General features: G+C 33.1%; 1 protein-coding gene and 1 pseudogene across 1 annotated transcript; both read left to right on the top strand.

Moving 5' to 3' along the window:
* Positions 1 to 3,531: 3,531 nt before the first annotated feature.
* LOC115984546 (putative F-box protein At5g55150) lies at positions 3,532 to 4,338 on the top strand. Its single transcript, XM_031107582.1, has 3 exons — positions 3,532 to 3,827; positions 3,957 to 4,077; positions 4,138 to 4,338. The coding sequence occupies exons 1-3, from the start codon at positions 3,532 to 3,534 to the stop codon at positions 4,336 to 4,338; spliced, it is 618 nt and encodes a 205-aa protein (XP_030963442.1).
* Positions 4,339 to 10,490: 6,152 nt separating this feature from the next.
* Positions 10,491 to 11,687, top strand: LOC115986509 (annotated as a pseudogene).
* The last annotated feature ends 1,046 nt before the right edge of the window (positions 11,688 to 12,733 follow it).

Raw genomic sequence — 12,733 nt, forward strand, 5'->3', positions numbered from 1 at the left:
GAGCTACTGTTCATGAGCCAAAAAAGATTTCAGGTCTAGAGAGTTTATTGGAGAGTCATTTTATAGATTTACTATCTATAATAGAGAGCATTTTATATTTAAAGAGCCTATTGGAGAGATGTTTTTACTATCTACCATATCTTAGGAGACATTGGCGTAAATAGCACATGCTACCTAGTTTTTTTTTTTTTTTTTTTTTTAATATTATTATTATAAGGACCTAGTACCTACTATTTAAGCTTAATTATAGAGGACTTAGATCACACCACCCTAAGACAGAGATAAGCCTAGTTTGCAAGGAATAAAAAAATAAAATAAAATAAAAAATAACAATTGAGTTAAAATACTATTAACTAATGTATTTTTTTATTATAATTTTTTTATAAATGTAAATAAATGTGATACATAATATTTATAATTTCATGTGTCATCTCATTTTTTTTTTTAAATTGATGTTCACATTTAAAACGTGAAATGAGGTGGTTCTAATTAACTCAATTGGTATAATTTTTTATGGTTAAATAAGAGATCTGGGATTCAATTCCTACCTACACCAAAAACTGATTGGTGTCTTGATCCGATGATAAATAGCACAATCATCAGAAAGCCATAGGTTGAAACTTCATAAATAAATTAAAAAAAAAAAAGTGAAATGAGTGATGTATAATAATGGTGTACACTAAGGGATGTGAGAATCAATACCTAAATTTATACAATCCCCTAAAATCGTTTTAAACATTTCTTTTCATGACTTATTAAGGCGTCAAGTTGTGATTGGTAGATAAAAAATCCGTAGTTACTTACTTCTGCATTATATTCATTAATAGCTATGATTTATTAAATAATTTAAATTAATAAACATGATAAGGTATAAGTCATTATTTTAAATTTTAAAATAACAAAGCCTTTTTTTTTGGATAAACTATAATTATATAATGTTTAACGAAATAAATAAATACTTCAAAATTATGAATTTGCATGAAACCAGAAACTTTGTCAAATGAGTACCATCTATTGTTTTGAACAGAAACTTTGAGCCTAGGCCATGACCATCCCCCCTTGGTGCAGTTGGAGGAGGCGCAAACATTGCACAAGTCCAACTCAATGAGATCTGTTTTGAGACTGTTGGTCCAACCCAAGTCCACAACATTAGGCAGCCCAAATGATAATATGGAAGTGACAATTACGTATTACAAATCTGGGCACAGTATCACTATTGAGCCGCCACACTCATTTAGCCACCTTGTTAAAATCCTAACAAAGTTAGGATCCTTTTTTAATTTTTAATTTTTTATAACAAGTTAGGAATCCTTTTATAAATACAGTTCTACTGTCCTAGAATAAAGCAAGTGTGAGAAAATTATTTTTTTAAAAAAAAAATTGAGAAAACTTCTCCTAAGGCCCAGCAAACTTCTTTTCATTAATTCATCTCCCAAAATCTCAAGAGAGATTATTGAATTTATTTAAAATTTAAAGTACCAAGCATTATTGGGACACTCTCAAATCATATCTTCCTAATGAAATAAAAAATTAATTGACTTACCTAATAACAAATCCTATTTTTCTAATGAAATTTTATATTTTAAAATTTCAATTTGCAACAATGTCAAACCCTAATAAAAAAATTAATTTTTGTACATATTTAATATCAAACTAAACAACTTTTTTATACTCGTTGGAGTTTAAAAGACAGTAAGTTCACCTAAAAAATTATATTGTGAATATAAATATGTGAAAATTGTTAATTTTATATATAATATATTTGTAAATTATGATCTATTCTAGTATCAAAATATTAATGTTTATATCTGTGTATGTGCATTTATGCATGTGTATAATATTTTATCTAGCTCTCTCTCTCTCTCTCTCTCTCTCTCTCTCTCTCTCTCTCTCTCTCTCTCTCTCTCTCTATATATATATATATATATATATATAATATGAAATATATGAAAAATCTAACATTAAGCTTTGAGTTCGGGGTCATTCCCCTTCATGCAAGTGGATTAGGCCCAACATTGTATAAGTTCAACTTAATTAGATCTTCTTCAATAGATTTCTTTCATAAAAATAAAAAATAAAAATTTAAAGGCTCGGCTTTGACAGTTCCATTTTATTGAAAGAAAGAGCCTAATACATAGGCCCATATCCTTGACAATGAAAAAAATCCGACCCAAATTAGGAATTCTTGTTTTTCGGTTTTCCTTCTATATTTCTATATTCCAAGTCAGACCAGAATTTGAACACTCGACATCTATAAAATATAAAACACAAGTTTCCTTTCTCTAGGTCCTCTTCCACTTTAACATGGATATATGTCTGTGTCACTAGCATACAAACATGTTTTATTTCATAGAAACCAATCATTCTTGATTTTAATTAGTGGGAACAATATTATTTGAATTATTTTATCAGAGTTCTATGCAAGTTCTATTCTTTGAATGATTTTGTTGTTTGAATAGTCCTGTCATCTAGATTCTGCTATATAGGAGCCTAGGAGTTAAGAATTCCTACTATTAAAAAAAAAAAAAAAAAAAGTTGTCTTGCTTTGATAATTGAGAGCAGTCCAGAATGTTACTTCTTATCTAACTGTTTAAGTAATGACCTTTCTTAATTGTGATTGTAATTCAATTATGATTACATGAACTTGTACAAGTTCTATTCTTTGAATGACTTTGTGGTTTGAATGGTCCTACCATCTAGCTTCCTACTATTAAAAAAAAAAGTGTCTTGCTTTGATAATTGAGAGCAGTCCCTCCAACCAGAATGTTCTAATTTAACTGTTACTTTTGATTTGTCGAAACTAACATCAAAATAATGACCTCTCTTAATTGTGATCTTAATTATGATTACATGAACTTGTACAGATTGTAGTCTAATAATAATTGAATTTCTTGTACCAGTATACTTTGATACTTGGAAATCCGTCTTCATATACATTCATGTTCGATTCATATTAAGAACATTACATGTGTAATATTATTCTTTAAAACCATTATCCTTTAACTTCTTATGTTTTGAAGTTATTTCGGATTACATAAGTATGATGTCAATTCTTAACTTTTGTTCTGCAGTATATTAGGATAACCAACATATTGAGATGTCAAAGTGGGCTGATATTCCATGTGTGTCTTCTTTCGAATAGTGAATCGACTATTTTATGATAATATCATCATTTCAGGTGCTGTATGCAACACTCACTCCTAAATTCACCGGAGAAATTCCCATTACCTCCTAGTTGTCCCTGGCTTATGCTTGCTGAGCAGAACGAACAAAGCGATAACAGCAATAACGAGCAAAATGAGACACGTAGCTTCTTCAAATTATGAGATACTAAAAGTTTATGATTTGAAGCTGCCGCTGGTTTCTGGAAGAAGATGCTTTGGAACATCTTTTGGATGGTTGCTCACTATAGGAACTGATTTACAAATTAACCTCTTGCATACGTTGTCTAAACATATATTATGTCTTCCATCCCAAGCTACCTTTCGCTGTTAGTATGACTTCGAACTCGAGCCTAAAGGGCTTTGTGGAATGTTTCTTAAGAAGGCTGTTTTGTCAAAGAGTCCTTGGAACTATGGCTGCAACTGCAATTGTAATTGCATTCTCATGGTAATCTATGGTGAACATCAGCAATTGGCCTTCACTAGACCAGGATATAAAGCTTGGATGGATATAGAAAGTTCTCAAAGGAGCTTTGCTGACATTGCATCTTACAAAGGTAAATTTTATGCTGTAGATCATCATGGTGGACTTGCTGTTTGTCACATTGATGATAACAAAAAGCCAAGGGCTAAAGTTTTTGTGCCTTCTCTAGAAAGAATCAGCACGTATATACATCCAAACGCATATCCAAAAGTATGGTGTTGAATCATCAGGAGACCTTTTGTTGATTAGATGCTTTCGAGGAGGTCATTTTTATTCAAAGGTAAATATGAGTCCTTTGAGTCCGACTACAGTGAAAATGAATCTAGTGATGAAGACTCTGAAGTTGATGTTGAAGATGAGGACCCTATGGATGAATCTGATGACAAAGGCTTCAATGAAAATGAAAACCTCTATGTGACAATTGGGTTCAAAGTTAAAAGATTAAAAAGATGTACTCAATAGGGAAGTAAATTTAAATACAAATGGGTGAAGGTTGATAGCTTGGGTGATCAAGCATTGTTTGTGGGTGACAGTTCATCATTGTCATTGACTGCATTGAGCCTCAATGGAATCAAACCTAATTGTATCTATGTTACAGATGATGATTTACCCCTTTTTCATTGTACACATAATGGTGGAAGGTTTGACATGGGCGTGTTTAGCATGGAAAATGCCACAGATAAGCCACTTTAATCCGGCCAATCCCTTTCCTTCTTTTGTTCCCCACTTTGGTATATCTGAAGTGCATCAAATAAGCTAGTATTCGTGTGCAAAACTATTTGACTTTAGATGTGCTTGTGTAGTTTGAAGACAATTTATGCTACAATAAAGGCCCAGCCTCAGTTTCTCAATCTTTATTTTTTCTATTTTATTGAATTGCACTCTTCATTTTTGTTAGAAATATGTGGTTAGATGATTAAATTTATCATATTTCAATAACTTAATCTTTTGGAACAATTAGTAAGTTAAGTTTCATCCCACATGTGAGGGGGAGTGTTAGAAGTATGTGGTGAGATGATTAAATTTACCAATAGCTAAAGCTTTTGGGACAATTGGTAATTTAACAATTTTAATTGCTACAATCTTATTGGTTCTCTTCATTCTTATGTTTTTAATGAATTATTTTCATTGCACCAATAGATGGAGAATAGGGTAATTCAATTTGAGTTCTTTCTAATATTGATGCGAAAGGCATTAGTTATCATTCTAATTATTCAAATAAAAAATGGTTTTTTATTGGATTACTTTTTGCTGGGTTTAGTATAAATTTGAACAAAATTTGGATTGTCCTACCAGAACACAAGACTGCTGGATCAGGATGGTATACTGCAGTGCTTGTATATTAATACAATCCTTGAGCAAAATAAATTGAGAACAGAAAATTATCCTCTCTCTCACTCTTCAACGACCCAAGTTTTGCCTCCAACATCTTACACACGGGTATGTTTCTGTCACCAGCAAAATTCTTTTCTTTTCCTCAGCTTAATTATTTTCTTAGAAATTAACTAAACATGGTTGTTCTGGTTAGTGGATATGTTCATAAACAAAAACTTGCTTTGTTGTTTTGTGTCTTTGGTACAATATTTTGTTTGTTTTCATGTTTACCTCAGCACACTTCCTGTGTGCTTTTGCTATTTGTAATTGATTATTTTCATTCAATGAAGTTTTATTATATATAAAAAACAGTATTAGAGTTCTATGCAACTCTATTGGTTTTTTTAGTGTTTTCATTTGTACTTTGAACTTTACCATATTCTTGTTCTTATGTATTTTAATTATATTCTTGTTCTTATGTATTTTAATTTATTGTCGGCAGTCATTCTTTTTTGAAAAGCATTAATTTATGCATAGCATTCTTTCTTTATTATTCATTTTCAAAATATTGTATATTATTGTAATAGAATTTTTTTTTCATTGTAAATTTTGGCTACAAGAAGAGGGGAAGGGGAAATTTGAATAATTATTTCTGCTTCTTGAGATGTGGTTCTCTGCTGGTTGTACTTCCATGCACCATAGTTTTAGATGTTGTTTCCTTAGTCATTGCCTGTGTGCTTTGGTTCCTTTGTATGATTTATTCACCTTTTCAATGAAGTTTTATTACTTATAACAAAAATTCACATCTATCCAAGTGAAAGTGTCCATCTCCAATAAATTTTTTCTCTTGCAAATTTCACCAAGCACTAGTGGATTATTCAAATCAACGCGCCAATGCAAGCCTTCCATATCCAATAGAACACTCTTGGGACTTGCATATTATTCTGTTGAATGGTTTCTTTAATATGCATTGAAGTACTCACTCCTACATCATCATCATCATCATCAAAGTAGACATCATAATTTGGTGGAGAATCCCAATCTATAGAACAACTCTTTCAAATTTCTCATCCTTCAACACAACTGCACATGCCAAATTGACCCTTCAATTAGCCTCTTGCCTCATGTTCATGGAAGATATTTTATTTATATGGAGTCTCACCAGTTCTCATTGCTGAAGAGCTTCAGTAGCTTACAACAAATCTTAAATCATATAAAATATCTCAACCATCTTTGCCTGCCAATCTTGAGTTCCTCTACCCCACAACCTCTACCACGATCAACCATAGTTTAAAGTTGCAACCTCTTACTGAAATTTGAATTTTCTCTACCTACACGACCTCTATTTGATGTGACGAGGAGAAATTAGATTAGTGAATTTTAGAAAAAGGGTTTAAGAGGAAATTCCAACAACAAACAAGATTAATTAAAAAACTAATAGCCTGTTAAGAAATTTTTAGTAACGTTGTTTAAACATTATGAAAATACATGTGGGTGAAAAAGTATTATGAAAATATGTGTATTGTTGTTTAAACAATGAAAACTGTTGTTTCCTAAATTACACAAAGAAATTTTAAGAATTAAGACACCATTTTTGTCTTATTTTTAATAATTATTACACTAAATAAATAAAAAAGAGTCTCATTGCACATTTTGACATATCCGTATGTAAAGTGTTCAATGAGTTGGAAACACAACTTCTAAAACTTAGAATAGAAATAGATTTGCTGCCATCTACAACGGTATTTCTAGGCCGTGTCATGGTGTACGAGTACTAGGAATCTAGGATATCTAAATGAAAAACAATGATTCCTAATTTGAGTCGGATTATTAAGCAAGGTTTGGGCCTAATATTAGTCTATATTTACCAAAAAAAATAACTGTCAAAGTTTACTTAATGGAACTCTTCAACAAGGACCCTTCAAATTGCCATGGCCCATGGTACACTTCTTTTACCGTATTACTTCAAAATTTTAAGGTTTAATATATATATATATATATATTTTTTTTTTTTTAACTTAGGAGGTAAAAGTAAGAGCATTTGCATTAGTTTATCCTAAAATTCATTTCTATTTTTATATGAAACCTACTTTTTATATTTTACATTTTAACTTTTCAAAACATCTCACATCAAATTATAGATTTTACATTACATTTCATTAAAATATAAAAAAAAATTTAATTATTTTTTTTTTACATACACAAAAACTATCATCTACTCTTTTTCTTCATTCTCAAGGATATGTAAAGAAAGAATAAAAAACTAAATAACAAAATACATAGTGTTAATGTAAATTTATACGGTCACTAGAGTAACTATGTATTTTTACCATAGTTTTAAAAACCAAACTGTACTAATAAGTCCGATCGATTGAACCAAAAACCGGCCACTAACCCGATCTTGAAAAAACTCCAAAACCAATCAAGAACCAAGTTAAACCGAGAACTGGAGGCAAAAACAATTTTGTTCTGTTCTGTTTTTTCATATATGAGTGAATTTTGAGCTTAGTTAACTAAGTGTAGTCATTTTTCTATTATACACCTACTAATTTAAGTGCTCTAATAAAGGTAGTGGTTCATACAGCCCAGTGATATTCAACGAGGTTTCTCTCTATGGGGCTGCCCAACTTTTTGGATTTGAGAAAGCATTTTAAAGCAGATCTAATCAAGTTGGACTTGTGCAACTTTGGACCTAATACAGTTGCACCAAGAGGACTGGCCCAGACCTCATGTAAGAAAATTATGATCTGATCATATATTATCCCTATTTGTTGGTCAAGCTTAATTAGATAGACTAATTTCCACACATCATATATTATATTACATAATAGAGGTTAGATAGTCATTGCAGCAAGTCTATATTCTCTCCTTATTAGAAGTTATTACTTTAGTAAAAAAAATTTGGGTAAATTTAACAATATCTCCATAGTTTATTGTAGTTTCAAATTAATCATTAAAAAGAGTTTCAATTAAAACCATTCATTTTTTATATCATCCAATTTGAGTATATTACGTTAGGTACCAATAGTTACCAAGCCAAAATTTCAATCACACATAAGATAAGATATTAAGAACATAAAAATTTAAGTGGAAATCCTTTCTCTTTGAAGACAAAACCATGGATCAAATTCCCACAACATCCTCTCACAGTTTATATCCAACTAAAGATCCACACCAAATACAAAAGAAAACCTCAAATATATCTTCACTTGTCTACGTCTCACAGCTATAAAAATTTCCCCTATTTTCTTTGCTCTCATATACTCGCACTGCACCCTTTTTCTTTTTCACTGCGCTCACTGCATTGCTCTTCTCTCTCCCATGCAGCTTCAATTAATTTCAGTCTCCTTTCCAACCCACTTTAAGTCTAATCTTTAAGAGAAATGACACACCATTTCCCTTTGACACTCTATCTATTGAAACAAAACAACTATTTCAAATCACTATCCACTGATCAAAATGTATGAGTATTAGATTTCGTTTTCAACTGGAAAAACCAATTACTTATCTTCACAAACATGAAGAATTCTCCATTTGTTTTCCGTAAGGCTAAATTCCTCAATGGCAGAAAAATGAGCATGTAAAAAGGGGGAGGGGGATCCATAACCACAAATGTAAAATACCCTGAATCATATATGTACGTAAGTATGGTCATGCCAAGGTAATATCATCTAAGTAAATCAGTAAATGGAAACGATACCTAAGTATGGTCGTATGCCAAGGACATATTGCCTAAGTAAATGGTAATGATATCTACGTATGGTTGTATGCCAAGTAAGTATGGTCATATGCCAAGCACATATCGCCTAAGTAAATGGTAAAGATATCTAAGCATGGTCATATGCCAAGTTAGTATGGTCATATGCCAAGAACATATTGCCTAAGTAAATGGTAATGATACCTAATGTATGTACCTACCATCAGAATATATGCACGCTAATATATGGTAATACCAGTACATATGGTGTACTGAAATATACATGGTATATAAATGGACTGCTGGTATATGGAATGATGGTGTCAACGCCTGCAAAAGAAAAAGAGACAAAAAAATAATTATATTAAAATTCCTAAAAATAGAAATAATACAAAAAATATTTATAAAAATGCAGTGCATAGAAATGAAAGTTACACAAAAAATTGTAGACTAAATCCACAAAGCTGTTAGGTGATCCACCTTCCTATTCCCACCTTAAAGTTTTTGGATGTCTATGCTATGCCTCTACCTTAACCAGATATAGATACAACTTTGATCCAAATTTCTACTCTACTTTACTACTAGTTATTCTGACTTCTCTATATATAGGTCCTGTCTATACGGTACTAAACATTTTACACCCGGGCCTGGCAGGAGGAGGTGGGCTGAAATGAAATAAGAATGAAAAATGGGTTGCAGGATATGCAAGATGTTTAGGCATAACATCTGGTGCCATGGCAGAATAATGGGTTCTAAAGGATGGGCTCATTCTAGCAACCCAACTTAGGATTAACTCTTTATGTGTGAAACTAGATGCTGAGCTTATTGTTTAATTGCTTACCAATAATTCTATGAATAATCTTATGATGGAGTCTTTGCTCAATGACTGCAAGATCCTATTGAGGAAATTCCACTAATCGACAGTCCAACACATCTTCAGGGAGGCGAACCGGTGTGGTGATGGACTGGCTAAGTTAGGAGCCACCCAATTTTTTGACTATGTTAATTTTGATAGCCCATTGCCTGTGGTGGAGAATTTGCTGTCCTTTGATAAAGTTGAGCATGCTTCTAATAGACTTATTTGTATGTAATCTATTTTCAATGTTGTTTACCAACAAAAAAAAAAAAAAAACCATAACAAAAATTTTACACAAATATACAAATATCTTGTCACTATTCCTTACATAAATGAACTAGCATGCAAGCGTTCTGATCTTTTTATGTTGACTGCAGGGTTCAAGTGAACAAAAATACCATGATATCTTCGAAACTTACTGTTTAAGAATACTATGATATTATTATTCTCTATAAAAACTCTAACAAATAAGGCTGACCTTACTATGTGGATCTCAATCTGCCAAAGTATTCATATGTTCTATATGTCATATTCATTGATGTGCTTCCAAGCGATAGTTTTTAATTAGTGCACCATTATGGTTGGACAACGTCAGAACTACTCAAAAAACCAGAGGAGGCAAGGCTACAGTGATGTTATGTCCCAAGTCAAGTCTAGATGAAAACACGTTGCCAAGTCATAGGTTTTTTAGTCTACAAAATGCTAGTAAGGAAGGAATTGCCAAATTTCAACCCACATACATGCTTAGAATATTCTCCATTCTGCACAGCCCTTTACTATAACTAGCTATTGTAATAAATCATTTTCATGAATTATAAAAAAAATAGTATTAAAAATTAAAAAGAAGAAGCAGAAAGAAACTTCTAAAAATATTGAATTTTTAACACGTTCACAACGACTTTGAATGGGACAGGAAGCAGGAAACCTCCTCAGGTGAACAAGGTACTTGGCTTCCAAGCAACTAAAAACCTGTTGATAACTTTTCATAATTGACTCCAACCTTACGGTCTTTTTATATTGTGATAAATTTAGATAAGAACAGGAATTGGTCTTTTTCTGTGTTGCGATTAAGAAATAACATATGAGATCACAAAAGATTTAAGCTAACATTTTGGCACGAAATCTTATATACAAATTTCATCTTTGGCCATCCAAAGTTCTCTCTCTCTGTCTCTCTGTCTCTCTCTCTCAAAATGGTAACAGCATCTTCAATCCAATTCATTGATTCTGCACTTTCTTGCACCAACTCACTTGCTCTGTCATATTCAGACCCTGAACAAAAATGGATCATCCAAAAGCACCTGACTTCACTTCTTCAAGATTATCCCACTCTCAACCCTTCAATTGATACCTTCATTCACAATGATGGCACCACAGTGAACCTTCTAAATGCAAATGGCTATCTTTTTGTGTCCCATTCCTCACCTCCAATAGCAATCACCATTTGGCTTCATGAAAATTATCCTTACATGGCTCCTATAGTTTTTGTGACACTAAACCGCATCTCCAAAATTCATCAAAACCATCCATTTGTGGACCCTTTTGGTGCCACCAAATCTGCATACCTCCTAGTCCTAACCTGACAACATCCAAGGGGCTACCTCACCGACCTTGTGCACAACCTTGTCAAAACTCTTTGCAATTGACCATCCCTTGTTCTGTGCTTCACCTAGTTCTAGCTTCACTCATCCGTCTGTTGTGTCAAAAATGGAGGCTCTAGACAGAGTCACTGGTGCCATTCACTATGACATAGCTATCAAATTCGCAAGCTGTAATGAACAAGAGGGTTGATACTGCTAGAAGTACATTTTTTGAGCCTACTCCACCATTAGTTCCTCCACTTGAACCTCAACCAAATTCAATACCTCTAAGACATTCAACTACGGTGCATAAACCTCCTCCTTATCTTCAGCATTACTATTGTAATTTGATTGCAAGAGACAAAGGTTGTCAAGAATTCAATATTGATTCCCAGAGATATTTATTCAAATTTTTAGTACACTTCCTAGGATTAATTATCTAAAATTAACCTTATAAATTTTTATAAATGACCTCTCTGTAAACCTAAAAAAATAGGATATCCTAAAACTGCTTGCCTACCCAAATTTGTATCCAAACAAAAAGGTTAGTGACTTTATTTCCATGGCATCCAATGAAACTCAAAAGGAAAAAACACAAAAGCAGCATTTCAATATGTAATGAGATGTGCAAAAATTACCTCTCCGTAACTTCAAACGCCGTCCGGTCCAGGAGTGGAGGTGGAGCCAGAGGCGGCGGTGACAACTTCGCCGTCCGGTCCAGGAGTGGAGGGGGAGCCAGAGGCGGCGGTAACAACTTCGCCGTCCGGTCCGGTGGAACCGCTGTTCTTCTTCTTCTTGTGATCTGTCTTTTTGTATTGTTTCAGATCTCGCTTCCTCTGGTAAACGGTACCGCAGAGGTTGCAGATCTTCTTATCGTCACCGTGATCTCGCTTCCTCTGACAACCTCTGCGGTACCGTTTACCAGAAGAAGCGAGATCTGAAACAACACAAGAAGGCAGATCATGCGAAGAAGAATAACAGCAGCTCCACCTCCACCGGACCGGACGGCAAAGTTGTCACCGCCGCCCGATCCAGGAGCAGAGCGGAGCGGAACAGAGCTTTGTTGGTGCGAACTGCGAACGACGAGTGAGTGAGAGTGAGAGAACTAAAATTTTGAAAATTTCGGCAAGAGTGGCGTGTGTAGGATGTTATTTTCAAAACATTTTCTTAATCAATTTTAGGGTAAATTTCAAAACTAACCCACTAGGGCTGTTTGGATAAGAAAATTTCACCACTTAATTTTCGCCATTCAATTTTTATCACTCATCAGTCATAATTTATTACTTAATTTTTCACATCCGTTTGGCATCATCACCCAATTTTCATCACTCAATATTTTTCACACTATTTGTAGGCCCATACCTGTCAGCCGGTGCTTTTTTTTTTTTTTTCAGTACCCAAACTCACCGAAGCTTAAAAAAAAAAAAAAAAACAGAACAGACCGAACCAATGAAAAAAAAAAAAAAAAAAAAACTGAACAGCCAACCCAGGAGAAGAAAGGAAAAAAAAAGTCAAAAGTAGTCAAAAGATGCGGCTGGTACTGTTTGTGGGTCCCTTATATGTGTTTAATTACAATATTGCCATTGAGTTATGAGTTATGGAAACTAAAAACTCATAACTCAAAAATCAGAAAATTAAGTG

This window comes from Quercus lobata, chromosome 4 (genome assembly GCF_001633185.2).
Source record: "Quercus lobata isolate SW786 chromosome 4, ValleyOak3.0 Primary Assembly, whole genome shotgun sequence".
Lineage (NCBI taxonomy): Eukaryota > Viridiplantae > Streptophyta > Magnoliopsida > Fagales > Fagaceae > Quercus > Quercus lobata.